The sequence below is a fragment of the Phalacrocorax carbo genome, chromosome 5 (genome assembly GCF_963921805.1).
Source record: "Phalacrocorax carbo chromosome 5, bPhaCar2.1, whole genome shotgun sequence".
Taxonomy (NCBI): domain Eukaryota; kingdom Metazoa; phylum Chordata; class Aves; order Suliformes; family Phalacrocoracidae; genus Phalacrocorax; species Phalacrocorax carbo.
The window spans coordinates 18412897-18432620 of record NC_087517.1 but is presented as its reverse complement, the minus strand read 5'-3'; the positions used below and the strand labels follow the sequence as shown (position 1 = coordinate 18432620).

General features: G+C 49.1%; 1 protein-coding gene across 1 annotated transcript in view; it reads left to right on the top strand.

Moving 5' to 3' along the window:
• CFAP65 (cilia and flagella associated protein 65) overlaps positions 1–19223 on the top strand; it is a 34123-nt gene extending 14900 nt beyond the window's left edge. The window contains 17 exon segments of the mRNA XM_064451374.1: positions 600–825; positions 1579–1707; positions 2027–2203; positions 2887–2953; positions 6827–6937; positions 7727–7918; positions 8684–8842; positions 10183–10326; positions 10809–10925; positions 11533–11670; positions 12213–12278; positions 13980–14194; positions 14576–14725; positions 15268–15555; positions 16237–16370; positions 17042–17121; positions 17124–19223. Of these exon segments, the coding sequence (XP_064307444.1) occupies positions 600–825; positions 1579–1707; positions 2027–2203; positions 2887–2953; positions 6827–6937; positions 7727–7918; positions 8684–8842; positions 10183–10326; positions 10809–10925; positions 11533–11670; positions 12213–12278; positions 13980–14194; positions 14576–14725; positions 15268–15555; positions 16237–16370; positions 17042–17121; positions 17124–17183 (2453 nt within the window). The 3' untranslated portion in view covers positions 17184–19223.
• Positions 19224–19724: the final 501 nt, after the last annotated feature.

Here is a 19724-nt window from a genome sequence, read left to right as displayed (position 1 = left end):
ACAATGTGTCCTGAAACACATTCTGAGAGCTCTGTGCAACCAATCCTATGCAGCTGGAATCACTTTTGCAGATCTGGATTGGTCCCTGTATGAGAAAGAAGGCAGTTGAACTAGAAGAGGCATGGAGAGGGGCAACAGGGATGTTCAGAGGTGGGGAATGGTGTTTGTACAAGAAGAGACAAGAAGTTTCCAGCTTGGAAAGTGGAGAATGGCAATGCCGCATGAATGGCATGGAGAAGACAAGATATAAACAACTGTTTATGATTTTTCAGCATGAAGACAAGGGACACTTCATAAAATGACTAGGCTGTAGGCTTAAATCAAAAAAGGGAGTTTTCACATAGTGCAGAACTAAACTGCAAATACACTGCTTAAAAGCACGACATTCATAGTCTTTTGGTGACTTCTAAATGTGGAAGTCAAGGTACAACTAGAAATCAGTGGTTTAGAGGTTTTCAGAAGCTTACAAAGAAAAGACTGTGTGCAAGTCCTGTTTGTTCTTTCTTTGGTCTGGGTAGGGCCTCTCTTCATTTTGCTGTCCCAGACAGCTGCCCCTTAATGGTGCATGACTACTTTTTTGTGTTTCTTTCTCTCCTAAGCTACAGATCTTGCAAATACAGAAGAGGAGCAGCAGCCCCTCTGCTGCATTGTAGCGACAGGTGTCTATCCAACTTTCTGCATCACAGATGCCTGTTCAGCAGGGAGTGCCAGTGGTATCAGCAAGTTGTACCTCTGGAGGCTCTTTTCCTTGGACACACTGAATGAATACCTGGAGCGAGACCCAACTCCCAGAGAGCTCACCTACAGAGTTCCCACAAGGCACAGGTGAGACAAGGAGGTGGCTCAGAGGACCTTTCCGTCACTCACACAAGCCAGACAAAGATGCTGTGGCCATTGGCTTGTTTTGCAGCTCACTGCTGTGTGGCACTCTGTTTTTCTATCCTAGCCCCTGCTGACAGTTGCTTACCTCCACTTTCCTGCTTGCCCTCCCTACAGAGGAGCCACAGGAATGCATAGCAAGTCTCTGGTCTAACCCCTTGCTCAAAGCAGGGACAACTAGATCTGGTTGCTCAGGTCCTTGTCCAGTTCAATACTGAATACCTCCAAGGACAAAGAAACAACAGCTTGTTGGGCATCAGGTTCCAGTGTTGTTCCTAGTATCTAATCAGAATACTTTGCGTTGCAACTTATAGTTTCCTTCCCTGAGCCCTTGCTTCATAAGGCTGAACAAACCCAGATCTCTTATTCGGTCCTTGTAAGTAATGCGCTCCAGCCCTCAACCACCTTGGTGGCCCTCCACTGGACCTGCTCCAATATGTCAGTGACTTCCTTGCACTGGGGAGCTGAAAACAGGCCTCAGCTAAGGAGGACTCTTGGACCCTCCACGTATGCTACTTACTCTCATTTGGCATACATAAAAGATTGTTTGGATAAAATCCAAAAGCCTTCCTTATATCCAAAAGGGTCAAAGACATAAGGTCAGAGAAGAATTATAAAGAGAGACAGTGTAGAATGACCCTTTCTCCTGTCATGCCCTACCTCCTGTCTCAATTTAATCTCTCTCTCTCCTGTGACCAGCACATGCTTGATCCCTCGAGTGTACACCCCTCTCCTGCTGGATTTCAACTTTGGGGCTGCCTCGATAGGTTCAGAGCCTACCCTCGTGGTGCTCCTGCTGGCAAACAAGGGCGTGGTGCCTGTGGAGTGGTAAGAAGTGCTTGCTGGAATTCAGACTTCTTTCTGGGGTCTGTCTGGGAGGATGGAAATGCTCACAGGGGCCATGACATGTTTACAAATTAATAGGGTGGATTTTGTAGGTGTGGCTTGTGTTGTGGAGCTGCAACTGAGACCTATTGGTGGGTCTGGGTGGGAAAGCAAGCAAAGAATGGCACAGAGTTCTGCAGACCAGACCTGATGGAATGTAATGTGTCCCCCAGCTGGCTAAGCCTCGCTGGACTGAATATGCTGACCATGTCCCTGGGGAAGTTGTGTTCCCTGTTTTTTGACCAACTGACTGGTTCCCTAGGGCCTTCTTGTTTCCTTCTGATCAGAAGATGGACATGGAGCACTGGGCAGAGGATGCTGAGTTTAGCCCCCATGAGCTGCACCAGATGAGAATTCAGGATAACCAGCTCTTCAGTGTTTCTCCAAAGTCAGGGAAACTTCTTCCAGGACAGGAGGAATCTGTCCACCTCTCACACAGGTGATGGCAACTACCTGTACTTCAGAGCCTCATGCTGCATGCCAGGACATCACAGGCCATCAGAGTCCTCTCTGTTACCATGCCGGATCCTTTTCCCTCACATGCCCCTTGCCCAGCAGAGATTGGGCAAGTAAAAAGTCCCTGAGCATGTCCAGTTTCTGGACCCCACAAAGCTTGTCTTCCTCAAGGGAATATTGTTAAAGTCTTTTAACACTGCAGTGCAAGAGGCATTTAGCGTGACATGCTGGGACACTGGTCTGCCCTGGTGTGACAGCTGGGAAGATGAACAAGATGCTGCACTTCCTGTGGTTTTGATTATACAGTGGTATTCTTATTTTTGTTATCAACTAGAGCTGCTAGCCCTTGTGTGCCTGTGGAGGGTATGAAGAAAGCTGAACACTTCCCCTTTCACAGCAGACCTGATCTGAGAAGTACTGGCATTTCAAATGGCATTGGCCTAGAAACTTGGGTCCCTAAATCGGTGTGTGACTAAAAACAACATTGCATCGCTCGCTCCCACCTAAACACAACTGTCTCCTTCCCTCTCTCAGTGGTCCATATGCAACAGTGACTCTTTAGCTGGGAAGTGAATTGTCTCTAATGTACTGTGTGACCCTGATTCTATCGCCCTGGGCACAAGGCTGGTTTCTAACATTTTCTTCCCTCTCCTCTTTCACTGCTAGACATGATTTCGTTGGCACCGATTACCTCCCTGTCCTGCTGAAGGTTTCCTATGGCCATGAGATTCTGGTAAGATAGCAGGTATCTCTTGCTTCTGTTTGCAGAACAGCAGCAGGTAGGAACTGAATTACAAGGTGTTTCCCTAGAAGCTGGCCAGTGGGCAGGGGGCTGTGGCCTTCCCCTGGAATCTGCACTGGCCAGGTAGTAACACAGGGCTAAGCAGACACATAAAACCAGCATCCTGACAAACTCATGGTTCTAGCACAGTGTGATGTGGCATTGCACTGGCTAAACGGCCCTTGGATGTAGCATCTGCTGGTTTCCCCAGCAAGGGAATTTTTAAAATTGTTATTATTAACCTTTTTATTTTATTGGTGGTGTTAGTGCAGAATTGCTTCCTCGTCCAAGCCAACTCCAAGTCCAAAACAGCTCTCCTGGGTTTTGCAGTCCCTGCATGCTTTCCACACTCAAGTATATCTCAGGGACAGGATTTCTGTGCTTGCTTCCCTGCGTTTCACCTGCCTCACTGTGAGTTATTCCATGTAGCAATTCTGGTGGTCAGCTCTGCAGCCTCTCCAACTTCTCTCATATGCAGCTTTCCTGAATCTCTGCATCTTCTCAGCTCTCTATGCTCTTCAGAACCCCCTGGAATATGCTTTTTTCCAAAAGTACCACCTGCACTGGCTGCAGTGTGGGGACACACATGGTGGTACAGGGTTGGCAGAACATCCTTCAGCTCTGGAGTTATGGAGACAGCTGCTTCCCCAGGACCAGAAGGTACTCCCTGCTTTCCTGGTTGGCTGTTCCTGCTGCAGTCCTGATGTCTTTGTTCACCCACTTATTTCTTCTGCCAAAGGTGGAGGAGCTTCCTACTCATTCTCCCTGCTTTTCTTCTTGCTAAAGCATCACAGAGCTGATCTGCAGTGTATTTTCCCTGAGCATTTCCTCAGGCTTGGAACTAATTTCTCTCTCTCCCCTTCTCTCAAACTGTCAGTTAGAGTCAAAGTCACCTTGTGCTCTGCCAGGCACAGCTCATGCCCAGCTGAGCCTTCCTGTCTGTCTCTGAAGTTTCCTGTGAGACCATTGTGTTCACACATCTCTTTTAGTTTTCTTTTCTTTCAGGACTGTTGTCAACCCTGAAACCCTTTGACCAAGCTGTTCAAACAGTGGCTTAACTGTGCCTTCCCTCAAAGCCCTTGGACAGGCTCCCTGTGCTCTGCCTGCCTGGCACAATCCTGAGAGTGGATATGAGCATTTCACCAGGTGGCCAGTGAGGGAATAGGCTTTGGAGCACCAGCAGCATAAAGGGCACACATCCTCTCTTGCCACATAGCCAGTGGCTTTGGTGGCAGCCAGAAGCCACCACCTTACCTCATGCTGCCACTGCAGAACAGGCTGAAAAAGTGTGGGAGGCCCTGGGAATGCTAGCAGACCCCAGGTTGCATTGGAGCTCTGGCAATAGGAGGCCAATCCAGAGACCTGGAGCAGTGCAGGTGGTCACGACCTGCAGGGATGCACAGTGGCAGTACTGAACTGCTAATATCAGAAAGCAAAAATGGAAGAGGTTCCTCTTGCAGAGAGGACACTGAACACAGTGTGCCTCAGTTTAATTCATGGCATGAAGAGCGTGGAGCCACCAGGCCCTGTGGCAGAGCCTGCTCTAAGCATGCCTATGTGGCAGAGTTGAACAGATCCTCACCTGGGAATCTGGTGAAATGTGCATAACATATGCTGTCCTTAAGGGAAGCAAATACCATAATGTCACCCCAAAAGTTAAGCTTTGGAGATTTGAGATAGCAACAATAAGCTGTGGAGACCATAGGACTGTGGTAGTGCCTGGTTATTTTGTCAAATTCCAAATTGCCTGGCTTCAGAGAGGTGATGTTAGGCAGCTGCAAGATAATGCATGGATTTTTTGAGGGGCTCCAAACTCACCTCTGTGATGGCTTTACCCACATGGACAGATTTTGATCTCCCACTCCTGCTTCCCCAACTGAGTCTGTCTGATTCACCTTCAGGAGGAGCTGCCCCTCCATTAATCCTTCCCCACTCAGTGGCCACCTTTCAGTCCCGAGATGACTGAATTTACAGGTGCTCTGAAGAACCTAAACTGATTTCCTGTTGGCAATTTCTTCTGTAGGATGAAACTTCTGTAGACTTGTGTGTTACCTGTGTGTTACCCACTTCCTTGTGCAGGAGGGAAACGGGGCCTCCTGCTGCCTAACACTCTCACAGGTTGTCCTTTGCCTCATTGCCATAGCCTGCCTGTAGGAGTGCAGCTGTGACCTTGTTCTCAGAGCTCCAGGATAGTTTGGCCAGGCAGAATCTGCAGCCCTCAGCAGTTTTAGTAGGAAAAGCCCATCTGGCTGTAGGTGTTGCAGGATGAGGCTCCCAGAACTTGCTGAAAAGAAGGGCTGGATCCCAGGGAGAATCACTGAGCACACAGGATCCATCAACTGGAATTGTTTGGACATTGCTTCATAGCTGCTAATTAGGTATTGTGAGATGTTGTCACCTGCAGCACATGTTCTCCAGGCAGCTCTCCTCCCTGGGGAATCTGGCATCTCTGTAATGCTCTAAGTTATCACTGTGGGACAAAATCTGTGCACTCTGGAAGGACAGCTGATTGCAGCAGGTCTTCACTTTTCTCCATTTGTCTCCCTTTAACTGACAGTCCTGTAAATGGTGCATCCTCTGTCTATGGAATCTGATGACACTTCTTCCTTGGCAATTGTGGTCTGGTGGAATCCAAGGTGGCTTTTTGACTCAAGTAATATAAATGGGTGTTTCACTCCCAAAACTCAGGAAGGTTTCTGTCCTTTTTTCCCTTGCAGTTTGAGAGTGCCAGCTCTTGTCCTCCTCCTATTTTGCATTGCATCTGGCTTGCTGAGGACCTCAGGAGGCTGAATGCTCATGTAGTTCTTTGAAAAGGTCCCATGTGGGACTCTTTGTTAGCATTGTATTTCTAGTCTTCTCTCCCTTCTCTGTTTGCTTATGGAGCCAAACTGGAATGGGTTGTTTTAGAGGAATCGGCATCCTCTGCTCTTGTTTAAGCAACTGGCACAGTATCTCCTGCAGGTGTCTGTCCAAGGCATCCACCTGCCATTGCAAACATCCTGTCCATCTTCTGTATAGGAACTTAAAAAAATAGCCATACTTTAGGCTTAGCTGATTGTGAAATGCAGCAACTTAGTTCCCTTTGATCCATGCAGAGACATTACTAGTTCTGTGACTGCTTTACAACCTTTGTCTCTAGGTAGACGGCTCAGGGGTGCTTTGGAGTGATCCTGCAGGAAATCATGCGTCTTGACTCATCTCTATCTTGAGTGCAGTTTTCACAAAATGCAGAATACTGTGTCCTTCCCTTCCATGAAATAGCTTTATAAATCTCTCTGCTTGAAGTGCATGGTAGATGCTTTGCTAGCAGGATACTGTTGATCATTACTTGATTACTTAAAATTCAGCTGGGATCTTTTTGCAGCTTTTGGACTGTTAGACACATTCTTGGAGCAGGATGTCCTCCAGAGTGAGGACATCCAGATGGTCCTTTCCAAGAGGAGGCCATTACTTACCTAAAATCCTGTCTTCCCAAAGGATTTGGCTGTCACAGCTGCACACTCTCCTATGTATGGTCCAGACAATCATTCACAGAGAATTTTTGCCATATACTTGCAAAGAGAAGCACTGAGCCTGGTGCCTGACACAGCAGGGAGAAAAGTACCTTCTCTCTGAAACAAGATGTAAACTTTTCAGAGAAGAGCCAACAGCTGAGTTAGCTCTCCATCTCCTTGCTATTTTTTTTAAGACATTGTCCTGGTATTACCAACTTAAATCTGTAACTGTGTTGCGCTCAGCTTGCAAAGTCCTCCGGAGTTGTTGTGCTGTTGTTAGTGATAGGGCCAAGGCCCTGTGAGAAAGTGATTGCATTTCTCTCCACTGTAGCTGAACTTCAGTGGCGTAACGGTGGAACAGGACCAGCGGTACCTTCATTTTGCATCCACAAAGCACATCTTCACACCCATTGCTGTTGGAACCTCCCACCCCCCCAGACAGGTGAGCATCCTGGGGCTAAATGTAGCAGCAGCGGAGGGAAGGAGCTAGTGTTACTGTGTCCCAAGGACAGGCAGTGTCTGAGGCATTGCCCAGGAAACAGAATGGCCTCCACAGGAAAGCATCACAGCAGAACTTTGAGACTAGTACTAGGCAGAGCCTGGAAACGGCTGCTGGGATGGCAGCAAGGAAAGTACCTCTCACCATCTCCAGTTTGACAAGATTTGGCATTCACTCTAGCCAGAATGCTGATGAGGTGCGTTGGGCTGTTCAGCTATTGTCTTGCATTGGATCCAAGTGAAGACTTGTCTAGCTGCTCCAGGCACTCTGGAAATAAATCCTAATTATTTTTTTAGTAAATTAATTAAACTTCCATAAATACTTATTCAGCAAAAAAGAGAGCTTTGATTCTGTTCTGCCTGATTTACTTGGGAAATGAACAAGTCTGAATTGAATTAAGATTACTTTAATATGAGTGGTTTTTGCATTTCAAGTAATCCACTTTACAGTGATCCCTTTAGCTAATTTGTATTAATTTTCTCCTAGACTGAATTTGCAGGACACCACCTGGAGTGGCACTGTAGTTATCAATGCACGTATGCCGTGATAAACCTTCAGTGCAGTCTCCTGTCAGAGCCTCAGTGATAAGTCCTGACACTATGAGCTCTCCTCATTCTTAGGAGACAAGCTGACTAATTAATTATTAATGCTTATCAGAGTCCTCTGGGGAAGTGTTAACTAGTTTAACTTGTGCATGGTATGAAAAGCACTGCTCTCTCTGACTCACTTCAGATTTATGAACTCTACAATGGCGGCTCCATGCCTGTGATGTTTGAGGTTCAGCTGGACAACCTTGTGAGGATCCAGGAGGAGAATTTTCATCATCCTGTGTTTGTCTGCCTAACTCCTAGAGGAGAAATCCCCCCTGGCACAACAGGCCACATTGAGTGGATCTTCTCACCACTGGAAGCCAGAATGTACTTGGTAAGACTCTTCCCATGACTGCCAGAAAAATTTTCTCTTCTTTTCCTGTTGTGTGCCTAAAATTCTTTATATCTCTTATTAATGGTTGGTGCATATATGCTACAGCTGAATTGAGCTCCATTCCTCCAAGAAGCAGAGAGCTTTAGAGCAAATAAGCAGCTGGTCTGGTCAGGAAACGGAGCAGATGAATTATTATCTCAAACTTCTTCTTCCCAAAGAACACATTACTTCCACAACTAGAGTCATCCCAATATGTATTTCTCAAGCATCAAACAGTTACCAGGGGTATAAACAGTATCTGATCAGATTTTTGGTTCATTGTTGGCCTCCAATAACTCCCACCAAAGAGACTGAAGTTGGTGTCTTTTATCATTGCAGCGTACACTGCTGCAGCCCTCTGGAAACAGACTTCCCAAAGGCCTAGTCCTAGGCTGCAGCAGGTAGGCAGGGCCACAGCTGGAGCACTACCTATTGCCCCACTCTGTGGTAGATGAAAAAAATAAATAAATTGAATTTTAAAACTCCAACTTTTGCTCCAAGAGGGAGTCCCTGCCAATCTCATACAGTAACTGGCTAATTGACTCCTTGACCAACTTTCCTGAGTTAGCAGGGAAGGTCAAGGCCTGAGGGAGCAAAAGAGACTGGATTTCCCCTCACCCATGCATGTGGTACATTTAGACTAATCCGTTAGCAAGTATACTAGCTTCTTGCACATCTCTCTCAGATATGACTCTGGCCTTAATACTCTTGTCTTGTCCAAGGCAGGTTGATGTTCCCATCCACGTCCTGGGGGGTGAATCAGCTCTGATCACCTTTCAGGGAATAGGCTACAGTCCGAATACTGTAGGAGACACTGCCACATCCAGCAAAGTTCTGTCTACTTCAGTCTTTCCAGGTTCTACCAAGCTAACTGTGCCTGGGCAGGTAAGTCCAGGCATGCTGATATGAATAACATGGTTAGTCCAGAACTGTGTGAGAGAGACTGAAATATGGAAGCAGCCCCATCTAGCAGTAGCCTGTGTTGCCGGGGAGTTCATTGCCATGAGATAGAACAAGATATTTAAGATACTTCCCTTTCACTAGGTCATCTAGAGCCTAACTCATAAAAGCAGTTGTTCTGAAAGGTGCCTGCCTTCCAATTTGCTGCTTCCACTGCCATTAGAAATGAAAAGGGTTTAGGGTTTGCATGTTTTCTGAATTTTCTATTAAAAGTTACCCTCCATCACAGCTACCTTTATTATTTGCAGCTGAAACACCTTTTCTTTGGTAATTCATTCACAAAAACACTCCTGACGTACCCTGTCAGGGCTTGGCTGCCTCCGTTTCACAGCCAAACTCAGGTGATGCATAACCTGAATGTAGACTGCAGGATGGTTGCTAATTCAGGCATATCCTGAGGAATGCACTGTTTGACCTGTCACTGGCTCAGCACAAGGTTGTTTGGCCTGGCTAGAGCTGGCCTGCCAGCCTGGACAATCTGTTGTTAAACTCAGCCACGGATCCCAGTGTACTGAAACAGCATTAAGCAGTATCAGCAGAGGAATACTCCGGGCAGGAAAAGGACTCACCCTGTGTGACATTAACATGCCTACATTGGAGCCCAGCCACAGCTATGTATGCTCTTTGGCTTCCAGAGAAGCAATTGCATTCCTGGGTACAGCAAGGAGAAAGTGAATAAAAACCTGTCTCAGGCTGCCAACAAAGATGCCATTCCACAAGACTCTGTTGTCTGTAACCAAGACTCATCAGCTTCTCTAATGATCAGTGTAATTAATTAGAGTTTGCACTGTGCCTGGAGAATGGGAAAGACTAGTAGCATACCAGTAGCAAGGTGTGGTAGGGAGCAAGTACCCAAAACTCGCATTCGGGTTGATGAGGATTTTGCACAACTACCTACCTTGCATTTGCCAACCGAAGTGGGAAAAGGCCTGGATTGCAAGTGCTGCAGAGAGAATCTGGGTGCCACTGGTACTCTGTGCTCCTGAGATCCTCTTCTGCCCCAGCAGCAGCATTATGTTCTATTCATTGCTCACTCAATCCAACTGCAACAGGGCTATCTTCCTGCTGTAAAGAGTCGTTATAACCAGAACAAAAATGAGAGAAATATAACATCCCCCTCAAGTTTTTATTGTAAAGGTAACTGGCAAATATTATCTATGCATTGCTGGATAACTTAAAGATAGTTGTGTGACTGCCCTTCCCCAGTGGCCACATCCCATCTTCCCTCCCTGCTGTCCCTCCCGGTTTCATCTTGCTTCTTGCAGGCAGCCACCTTGTCACACCATAGGATTTGCCTTGGAAATATCCCAGACTGCACCAAAGTCAGTCGACTTGTCTTTCTCAACAATATCTCGGAGAACAAAGCTGTTGTGTTTGCCTGGCAGATAAGCACCTGTAAAGACAAGGGGGTGAGTCTTTCATTCTCTTTCCTCTACAGCCTTCTTGCCCATCTCTCTTGTGCCACAACAGGACCTTACAATTTCATGTTCAGCCAGACAATCAGAAACGATCTTAGGACTTGGCTTTTGTATTAGCCGATGAAAGGAAAGGGCAGAGAGAAGTGAAGACAAGGGTTAGGATAGAGGGGAAAGACAGGAATTCAGAAGGGGAATCTGAAGACTTCAATGAAGATACATGAACCTGGAACTACAGGGTGTGATAATAAACCTCAGGACCCTGTTTACCAGCAAAGACCATGGGTGTTCTTTGAATATATCAGCTGCATGTCTCTCATGCCACATACCTCTCAGAAGGGGAGAGGAGAGAATTCCCACAATCCTGTGTTTCCTGCAAAGAGAAGGCACATAGGAAAGTCCCAGGACAGTGAAACGGTTCCTCTGTGACTTGTTTTGGGTTGTTCTTTTGTTTGTTTGTTTGTTTCCCCCCCTAGATGTTGCACATTGCTCCAGATTCAGGGCTTGTGCAGCCTGGAGAGAGCATCCCTTGCTTTATCACCCTGCAACCTTCAGGGAGTGCTTCCTTCTACAACAAAGATCTGGTGTGTGAGGTGAGACCCAACAGGTACCTGTGTATTAGCATCACCTGGGCATGTCACTGCAGTTCCCAAATGGCTGGCCCCAGCAGTCAGCTGCCTGCTGCTTCCAGCTGAAGGAATCCTTTGCTCCATAATGCTGGCCAGAACTTCTCATTACTGAAGATATTGAGCTTCATCTCTCCTGATGCTTTAAGGGCCTCTCTGTCTGTGTGGCTCACTAGGTGAGGTGTAATTGTGCAACATGTGGCTTTGTGAGTTGAACCCAGCTACTAGAAGTCACAGTTTGAATGGGAGTGGCTTTTAATGAATGTCAGAGACTTAAAGATCTGTAAAAAGCAAGTCTTGCTTCTTTAGTATTAGTAGGGACACAGACTTGTGGTAGTGTCCCTCTGGATGCTTCCCTGGTGTCCTTTGGCAAGAGATTGTGTCTCCTCTGTGTAAGTCTCATAATAGCACTGTTCTCTCCCTTTTCTGCCACTGGAAGGCATGGAAAGGGAGTGGGCTTTGGCTGGGACATTCTGGAAGGGAGGAATGGGTGACAGACATGGAGTTGAGCCAGACACTGTTATTTGCAGCTCCTTTCTGGCCCTACTCCCTTCAATCATGGTTTCGTTCATAGGTCTACATCCAGGAGTCCCTGATTCAGTATGAGAAGGACCTGCAGGAGTGGGAAAGGGCAAAGGAACAGCAGGCGGTGGAGTTCACCATCACAGAGAAGGACCTTGAGACTAAGAAGAAGCCAAAGTCACCTGCAGAGGTAAGTGCTGCTAGAACTTTACACCAGTTTAGCTCAGCTCAGAAACAGCAGCCAGGTGTCAACAAGAAATGTTCTGTAAGAAAATGTAGGCAAGTCGATAACAGGACATGAGGCTGTCATCTACTCAGGATCTCATAGCTGGTCTGTGGATAGTGGAAAATGAGATCTTAGTTTCTAGCCAAGGATCCTCTTGCACTCTCTTTAACATTGAGAGAGGGGACAGCAGGTGGGGACCTTGGGATTAAGATTATTTTTCTGATTACCTTATAAACTCTGAATTTGCTAACAATCATCTGAAAGTTGGAAGTGCATGAGAAGCCTTAGGGGAAAAAAACCAAAACAGTGGCTCTGGAAACAGATGGTTGAATTTTTAACCATAAATAAACACAGGAGAAAAATGTGTACTAACAAGAATGTGGCCTGAGTGAAGAATGGGAGGATGTGATCATTGACTCTCAGCTGCAGTGAAGTAAATCTTAGAGTCTAGTTTTGCTCCATATCTTTCCTACACTCTGATTTCTCTTTTTTTTCTTTTTTTTTAGAGGTCATCAGATTCTGCTGAGACAGAAAATCTTCCTGAATCCTCAGCTGTGATCAGGAAATTCAAGGTAAGTCATGCCTGTCTCACCCATAGTAGAATCAAACTGACTGCTTTAGAAAAGAGGCAGATGCTGGATATCACAGCGTGTGAGCCTGGATGGAAAGCCCAGCAGGATTTGTAGCTTCAAGGCTTTGGGAGACAGACTGTTTGGAGGAGCCAAAAGAATCAGACTGTCTGGCTGTGTCCTGTGGGCAGTAACTTTCCAGCTGAGGTAAACAGGAAGTAAAATTGGAACCAAATGTGCACCTGTGACTGGAGAAAGGGGGAAAGTTTCGAATAAGCAGAAAAGATGCATACAGGCAGGGCAGTCAGTACCTAGACTGATTTCACACTGGGGCTGCAAGGGAATGTGTGCCACAACAGAAAGAGGCAGGACCCTAGCGTGACATGTTGTGGACTTTGTCCTTGCTGCTAAAAGAGCTGTGCTCTGTGCCTCAGGAGAAGCTGCAGGCAGGAACTGCCTTCATTTAAGTGCCTGGAAAGCTTTAAAGATCAATTTGCCTGGTTCATCTCTGTTCCCCCTCAAAATCACACAGGTGTGGCCACAGGCCCACATTAGCTGCTCTGAGTTGTAAAGACAGCTTTTCCAGCAGTGGTGGCACAGTGTGAACAAGATCCCAGTGAATGCTATGCAGAGCTGCCTGGGCCCAAAGGCAGAGCCACGCTGCGCCTACAGCCATGTGTTGTGGGAATGCCCGGGCTTGTGGAGAACCAGCCAACCTGAGATGTGGAAGGGTTAAGAGGAGCTGGTGTGATGTTGGGCCTGAGCAGATTCATTCAGCTAGGAGTCACAGCATGTTATCTCAGGACTGACACCATAGTAAGGCTGTAGCAGTGCTCCTGGGACCCTGCAAAGTGCCTCTGCGTGCCCCGCTCTATCCTGTGTGAAGGTATCGGCTCAGAGCAGCTCTAGCTTGAACTGTCTGCCCTGCACTGTTAGGTGTGATCAGTGATGCAGATTGAGGCATTCATTGGGATGAATATAAGGATGGTTGGGGAAAAGTAAAAGCAGTTTCCTATAGTCCTCCAGGGTTTTAGCTGCTAGTGACAATTTGGAGCCTGCAATGACCTGCTGTGTCTGTGTCAGGAGTGGTAAAGGCCTCTGGCCTCATTCCCAGAGGTTGGACAGCTATGTCTCAAAGGTCATTGAAGTCCTGTGATGCCTGAGGGCTTCTCCAGAGCTTGGTGATGTCCTTCTGGGCCCAGCTTCTGGACTACTCCTGCCCTAAGAAACTTCTCCCAAACTGACTGCTGGTAATACAACCCCAAACTGGCCCATGTTGCATGGCTGGAGTCAGTTCCTGGTTTCCTTCCAGGCTCGGGACAATTTCTGCATGCATTCCTGCACACCTCTTCTCCCATAGCATTCATGGTGTGTTCGGAAGAGCAGAGATGTCTCCCAGAGTTCCACAGGAACAGATTGGAGTACAACAGCCCCAAGTGCCCTGGGGAGACCCTGAAGCCCTGCTGATACTTGGGGCTGGAGTACTAGGCAGCAAAGAGGGAGCAGACCTGATTTCCAGCATGGCCACTCATGCCTGATAGCAGTACTGCCATGCCAAGATCATTCTGACACTTGTCTCCTGTCCAGAATCTGGTGGTTCTGACTGCTGGGCTTTCCAGTTCTCATGCCAGTGCTCACACCTACACCAGCCTGCCTGTGGCCAGAGAAGAAACCAAGTACCTGCCATTTCTTTCTCTCCAACAGACACTACCCCCTATTAAAAACCACCCTATGCCCAATCTGCCTGCTGGACACTTTCAGAGGAGGCTGCTGTTGGACAAAGAAGCCAGCCAGGTGTGGGTCAAACCAGAGTCCCCCAAGCCCATCTTCTTACACCTTGGTGTGACAGCCAGGTCCTACTCTATTGAAGAGTTCTTCAGCAACTTCACCTCGGAGTTCCCCAAATACTTCTTGTCCTGGTAAGACATCCAGCTTTTTGGATTGACATCTTCATCTGAGCCAGGGCTGCGCATGCTGTGAAACATACTGAATTTGGAGTTCTGCTCTACTCCCTCCAGTGCCTCAGTATTAGGTGGGAGGTGCCTTGCTTTCCCCAGTGTTAGCTGACATGACCTGTTTCTCTCCCTCCCCCAAAAGGGAGATGCTGTCAGATCTCAGTGCTCCTCTCTTATGACCGTGTCCCTGCTGCTGTCACAAGTGCAGGAGCTCCCACTCTTGCTGTGGCACCCTGCATCACTCCCTGCTTGCCTGCAGTGCTGCTGCTCAGCCAGGAGGATGCAGGTCTTTGCTAGTTTGGTTCAGTAGTGCTGCTGCTGCTGGAACAACTCCTTCTTTCCTAGCCCCTTCAGCAACTGGCCCTTGGAGAACAAGTTTGTGGACGGGAGTAGGGACAGAGACAGGATGGACATGGACCCCAAATGGCTGTCCCTGGCTGCTGCTTCCAAACAGGAGCTGCAGATAGTGACTGACATACTCACAGGTACCATCAGGTGCGTGTCCCTTCACCCTCAGCTGCTTTGGAGCCCCTGTCCTCCAGGGGTATGCATGCAGCACAGCTGGCCCCTTGCTAATCCCAGAGGAGTCTGTGCACTTGCATTGCCCCAGAACTGGAGATCCAGCCTGCCAAAGGCTGCCTTGGGGGCTATGAACTCAGCAGTCCTGATGTGACAGCCAGAGGCAGGGTCTTGCTCCCCAGCTAGGGGCTGGGCCCATGTCCGTATAGCGATCAGCGTCACTGCCCAGGAACCAGGGCACTCTGCCTGCCATGATCTTGGGAATAGGCTGCATTGGGATTCACCTGTTTTGTTTATCAGCTGCAGAAATGTAAAGAACCAGTGCTGGGGAGGCAAAGGTAGTTTCCGTAGCTCAAGCCATCTTGCTGCCTCCCTTATGCTCAGAAAGTAAGACGGGACAAACTAATAATTGACATCAGTTAGGGTCTTCCTCTGATTTGTACTGTCTTTTAATGATCCTCTGGGATCATACAGATATCTGATTTGCTGGGAATCATCCATTATTTTCTTCCTCTCAGAGGCCTCTTGGAGAACACCCGGTTCCATGATGCAGTGAGAAAATGCCTGGATGAGCCCATTCCGTATTTCTCCCAGTTCCGGTGTGAAGAATCAGCAGAGCTCCAGGACAGGAGACAGATCCCCTTCAGGGTCTCTGCTTCCCCAGATCTTTACCCTGAAAAGGATGGAGAGAGGAAAGAAACAAGGCAGGAAACCTCTCCCAACAATGATTTGCTGGAGCCTTGGGAGAGGATGAGTGAGATTTTGCACCACGAGCAGTTGAGGGAGCAAAAGGAGATGATGAGCAGGTGAGGAAGAGCTCACACAGAAAAGACAATAGCTGCATGGGCAGGAAAGCGATGGCAGCACATTACCTGGCCAGAAATACATTTCTGCTTCTGCCCTGCAGTGTTTCTGCTGGGGTGTTCTGTGTGCTGTGGGTGGAAATCAATGCTACCCTGCCTAGCCACCCTCTCCCAAGTGCAGTTTATGAAGAGTTCAGGTTTGCTGTGTCTTGGGGCTGAGTCCTGGCCAGTGCCAGGATGCTGGTGGTGAGTGAAGTCTGCTTTACACTCAGACAGGCCTGGTCATATTAGAGTTAGTGTGCAGTGGGTGCTTACCTTACCGTTTGTTTTTTACTGCAGTATTTCATCACCTTGCATTTGCTGTGGCTACACCCTTGCACACTGCTACAGGCCATGAGCATATGCACGAATACCAACTACAGCACAGCTTGGAGGGTGAAACCAGTAAAACCACAGTCACCCAGCTCTGTCCAAGGTCAGGGCCTGACACCAGCTGGTGGCAGTTCTGGGAGATGGGTCAGCACCCCATTGCTTTAGCCTTTGGTTTATTGGCCCCAGCGTGTAGGTAACAGTGTGTGCTCCGCTGCTGTGCCTGATGTGTCCTGGGAGGAGTCACAGCAAGCAGCCTGCCTTATCTGCTTTCTGATAGCTGTCCTCTGCCTGTACTTTTGCCCCTCCAGGCAGCCAGCCTTTGGGAACCTGGTGGAGCTGGTGCTGGAAAACACACTGCAGAATATCCTGATTGAAGCCAGCCGTGGGGAGGTGGTGCTGACAGCCCGGCCCAGGGTCATTTCTCTACCCCCCAGCCCTTCCCGAAGGTAGCAAAGTGTATCTGTGTTGTCACGGACTGGTCCTTAATATGTCAAGCTGAAGCACAGCACATTTTCTAGACCATGTGGATTAGCTGGATCACTGTGTGTTAATGCCAAGGCTGCCTGTGCAAAAAGGGGAATCCTCTCCCAAAGCCTCTGCCCTTTCTTTGGCTTATCCTGAGCCGCAGAGCAGAGGTGGTAATGTTACAGCCTTTCTGTGGACCTGAGACCATCATGCAGCTCTGGGGCAGGGCCCTGTGAGTGAGCAGCTGGCAGAAGGGACTGGCCTGAGGCACTGGAGAGCCTGCCCAGCACAAGGACACAGAGAGGGTATCTTAGGAAAAGGGGTCAAGGAGCAGGGGGCAAAGCTTTGGTAGTCTGAGGTGGTGTGTGACCTAGTTAGGCTGAGGGAATGGCCACTGGTAGGGAGGTAGATTTGGGGCTGAGGGCAAAGCATGAGGATTTGCCCCAGGTTGGGGAGGTGTGCAGGGAAATGGGATTGAGGGAGGATGGGAAGGGGGTTGTTGGATGGAGATGTAATCTCCAGAGCTGCAGGAGTCTTGTCTAGATAGATGAGGGCTGTTCCCTGTGATCCTTCAGGGAGGGATAATTTCCTGAGGGGGAGGCAGCAGCAGGCTGCACTCTCCCCACCCCAAAAGCAGTATCTTCTTCTTCAGAATCACCAATTCAGCACCACCACCCCCAAGAGCGTAGCTGCCAGGCACTGTGCTGCTTGAGGTCTTTAAGCACATCAACTGTCTCCACTCTTCATCCCATCCCTGTGATGTCCAGAGCAACTCTGACCCTCCCACACCATGACCTGAGCTCAGTATGCTGGCTGCCTCTGAGAAGGTATGTCCTGATTCTGTCCTCAGCTCCAATTTGAATCCTCTCGCAACTGCACAGCAGAGTTCATGAGATCTCCTCTCCCTGTGGCTGACCACATCATCGGAGAAGAACATCACTGCGCTACAGGAAGCACATGGACAACCTCTGTGACTTCCCACTGCCCCCAGTCTGTACCAGCTGGAAGAGGAGTGGAATCTACTTTGAAATGTAGCTGAGGAAGTACTGGCAGCTGGGCATTGAGGTGCTGAGCCCCTGTCAACATCAGTAGCGTGCAGATATTTATTCTTCCTCCCTTCCTTGCCCTAGTGGCTGCTGCAAGTCCCACGTCCAGAGACCCAGCCTGAGAGAGCAGCTGCAGCACCATCTAGCACACTCGGCAGTCCAATAAAAGGAGCTTGGCCTCTGGGCACACAGACACTGGCATGTAACATATGTAATCGATGCATCTGGGTTTGGGAACACCGTGGACAAGCTCTCCCCTTTTCAAACTGCAAAACTGTCACCTGGGGAAGGGGATGCTATGAGCCTTGGCCTGGCATTGGGGTCTGGCAGGCTACAGGAGTCACTGTGAAAGAGCGGGGTTTGTCACAGCCGAGAGGTGGCGGTGTTAGTTGTGAGAAACCCCAGGTGCCAGCGCAGAGCTGGGCTGGTGCTGGGCACCGGCTGCCTGTTCCCTGGCAGAGGCTGCAGGCCGGCCGTGTCAGGCAGCGGGGCTGGCTTTGCAGCATCTGCCCTCCTCTGCAGCCCTGCTATGGGCTTTGCTCTACAGGGCTCACCCAGCCACCCTCCTGTGGTGGGGATGCAGCTGATATCCCCCTCCAAACTCTCCTGCCTTGTTCCCAGTGCCAGCACCCAGCCAAGACCTTCTCCCCTTGCAGCTCAAGAGAAGACCATGCATGAGGAGCTGCAGAGGGCTTTGCTCGGCAGAGGGCAGATGTTTGCTGTGCCGGGGGGTGCTGCAGCACACCCAGCACAACCCCAGCGCTACACTCTGTGCGGGAGCCCTACGTGCGTAACCGTTGCTAAGCCCCAGGGCCGAGCTGTTCCTGTTTTTAAAGATATAGCAAAGGCACTGCCAGCTCCTGAGCTCAGCCTGGGTGCCTGGGGCCTTCCCATGGGTCCTGGGGCCTTCTCATGAGAAGTGCAGACCCTCTACTCCCTCCCCAACACCCTGGGTGCCAGGTCCACATCACAGCAGCTTCTCTGTCTTACTCTGGGCTTCAGCTGGTGCTGAACAAGCAATGGGGTACCACCTTCTTCCTCTCCAGCTCGAGGCAGCAGAGGCACCTGGCTGTTCAGTCCAGTTGGGGTGACTGCCTGGTCCAGGCTCTTCACTAGGATTTGCCCACTACAGATGCTCTGTAGTCCTGTGACAGGCGTCCTAAGTGGGTAACGCAGGCAGGAAGAGGAGCCTTGCCATTGTCCTAAAGCAGCTTGAATCCAGCTGCCTGCAGGAGTCTAAGGGCAGCCTGGAGCAGTGGAGACAGGATCGGTGAGTTTGCCCATCTTCAGACCTGCTGCGTGATCTGATGCTCTGGGCTGCATCACCATTAACTCCTCTGCCTTGTGGGACAGATGGGTCAACATGGGGAATGCTGTGTGTTAGTCTGGTGTAACAACCAAGGGTGAATGGATGGAGCCTGAGTGCAGACACATGCGCAGGGAGGTAGGGGTTTTTTTGTCATTAAAGCTCCTATCCTCCCCACTCTCCTGTGCTGAATGCAGTCTGGACCTGGGGGAAAAAGAACTCACACTGCGCTTTCCAGTTGGAGCACAGTCAGAGGTAAATTCACTTCTCTGATTAGTGTCTCTAGTAGGAAAGAGCCATGAGACAGTGCCTTCAGCAGTGGCTGAGTCAGGGAACCAGACGTTTTAGAGCTACCTACACATCTGAGAGATAAATCTTCCTTCCCTCGGCTCTTTGCAGGGGTGTGAGATTGTGGTGTGTGATGGTGGTGTGTCACCTCTATTCTAGGTCTTTGCTGGTGCCTGTCAACCGGAACCACTCAGTGTGCACTAAGCAAAGCCATTAAAAGCTGTCACATGCTTTTCTTCTTTTATCCTCATCCTAAGTTAAAAATACACCAGGGACAGCACCTTTCCCATGTTGTGAAAATTCCTGCTTCATCTTCTCAAGCTGGGAATGAGACCCTGGCCCTGATTTTGGAAAACACTCACATGTGTGACCAAGCGATGCTGCTGTCCCTTTGGCAAAGGGAGTGGGAGACAGCAGCACCCCCAGGCACTGCTCGGGGTGAGGCCTTCAGAGCGGGGAGCCTACAGCAATGCGCTCACATGGGGGCTTCAGTGCTTCCCTGCTGCTCCTCCCCACACTGGGATCTTGGGGGGCAGTGGTGAGGTGAAGGGTGGGCAAAGATGAACAGTGCTCATGGGAGGAATTGTCCCTTAGCAAGAGGCTTTGTTGCTACCCACTGCCAAGGGTGAAGGCAGTGAACTGTAGGACTGTAGTAGAGCCAGACCCACAGCCCAGGTCACAGAAAAGGGGAGAAG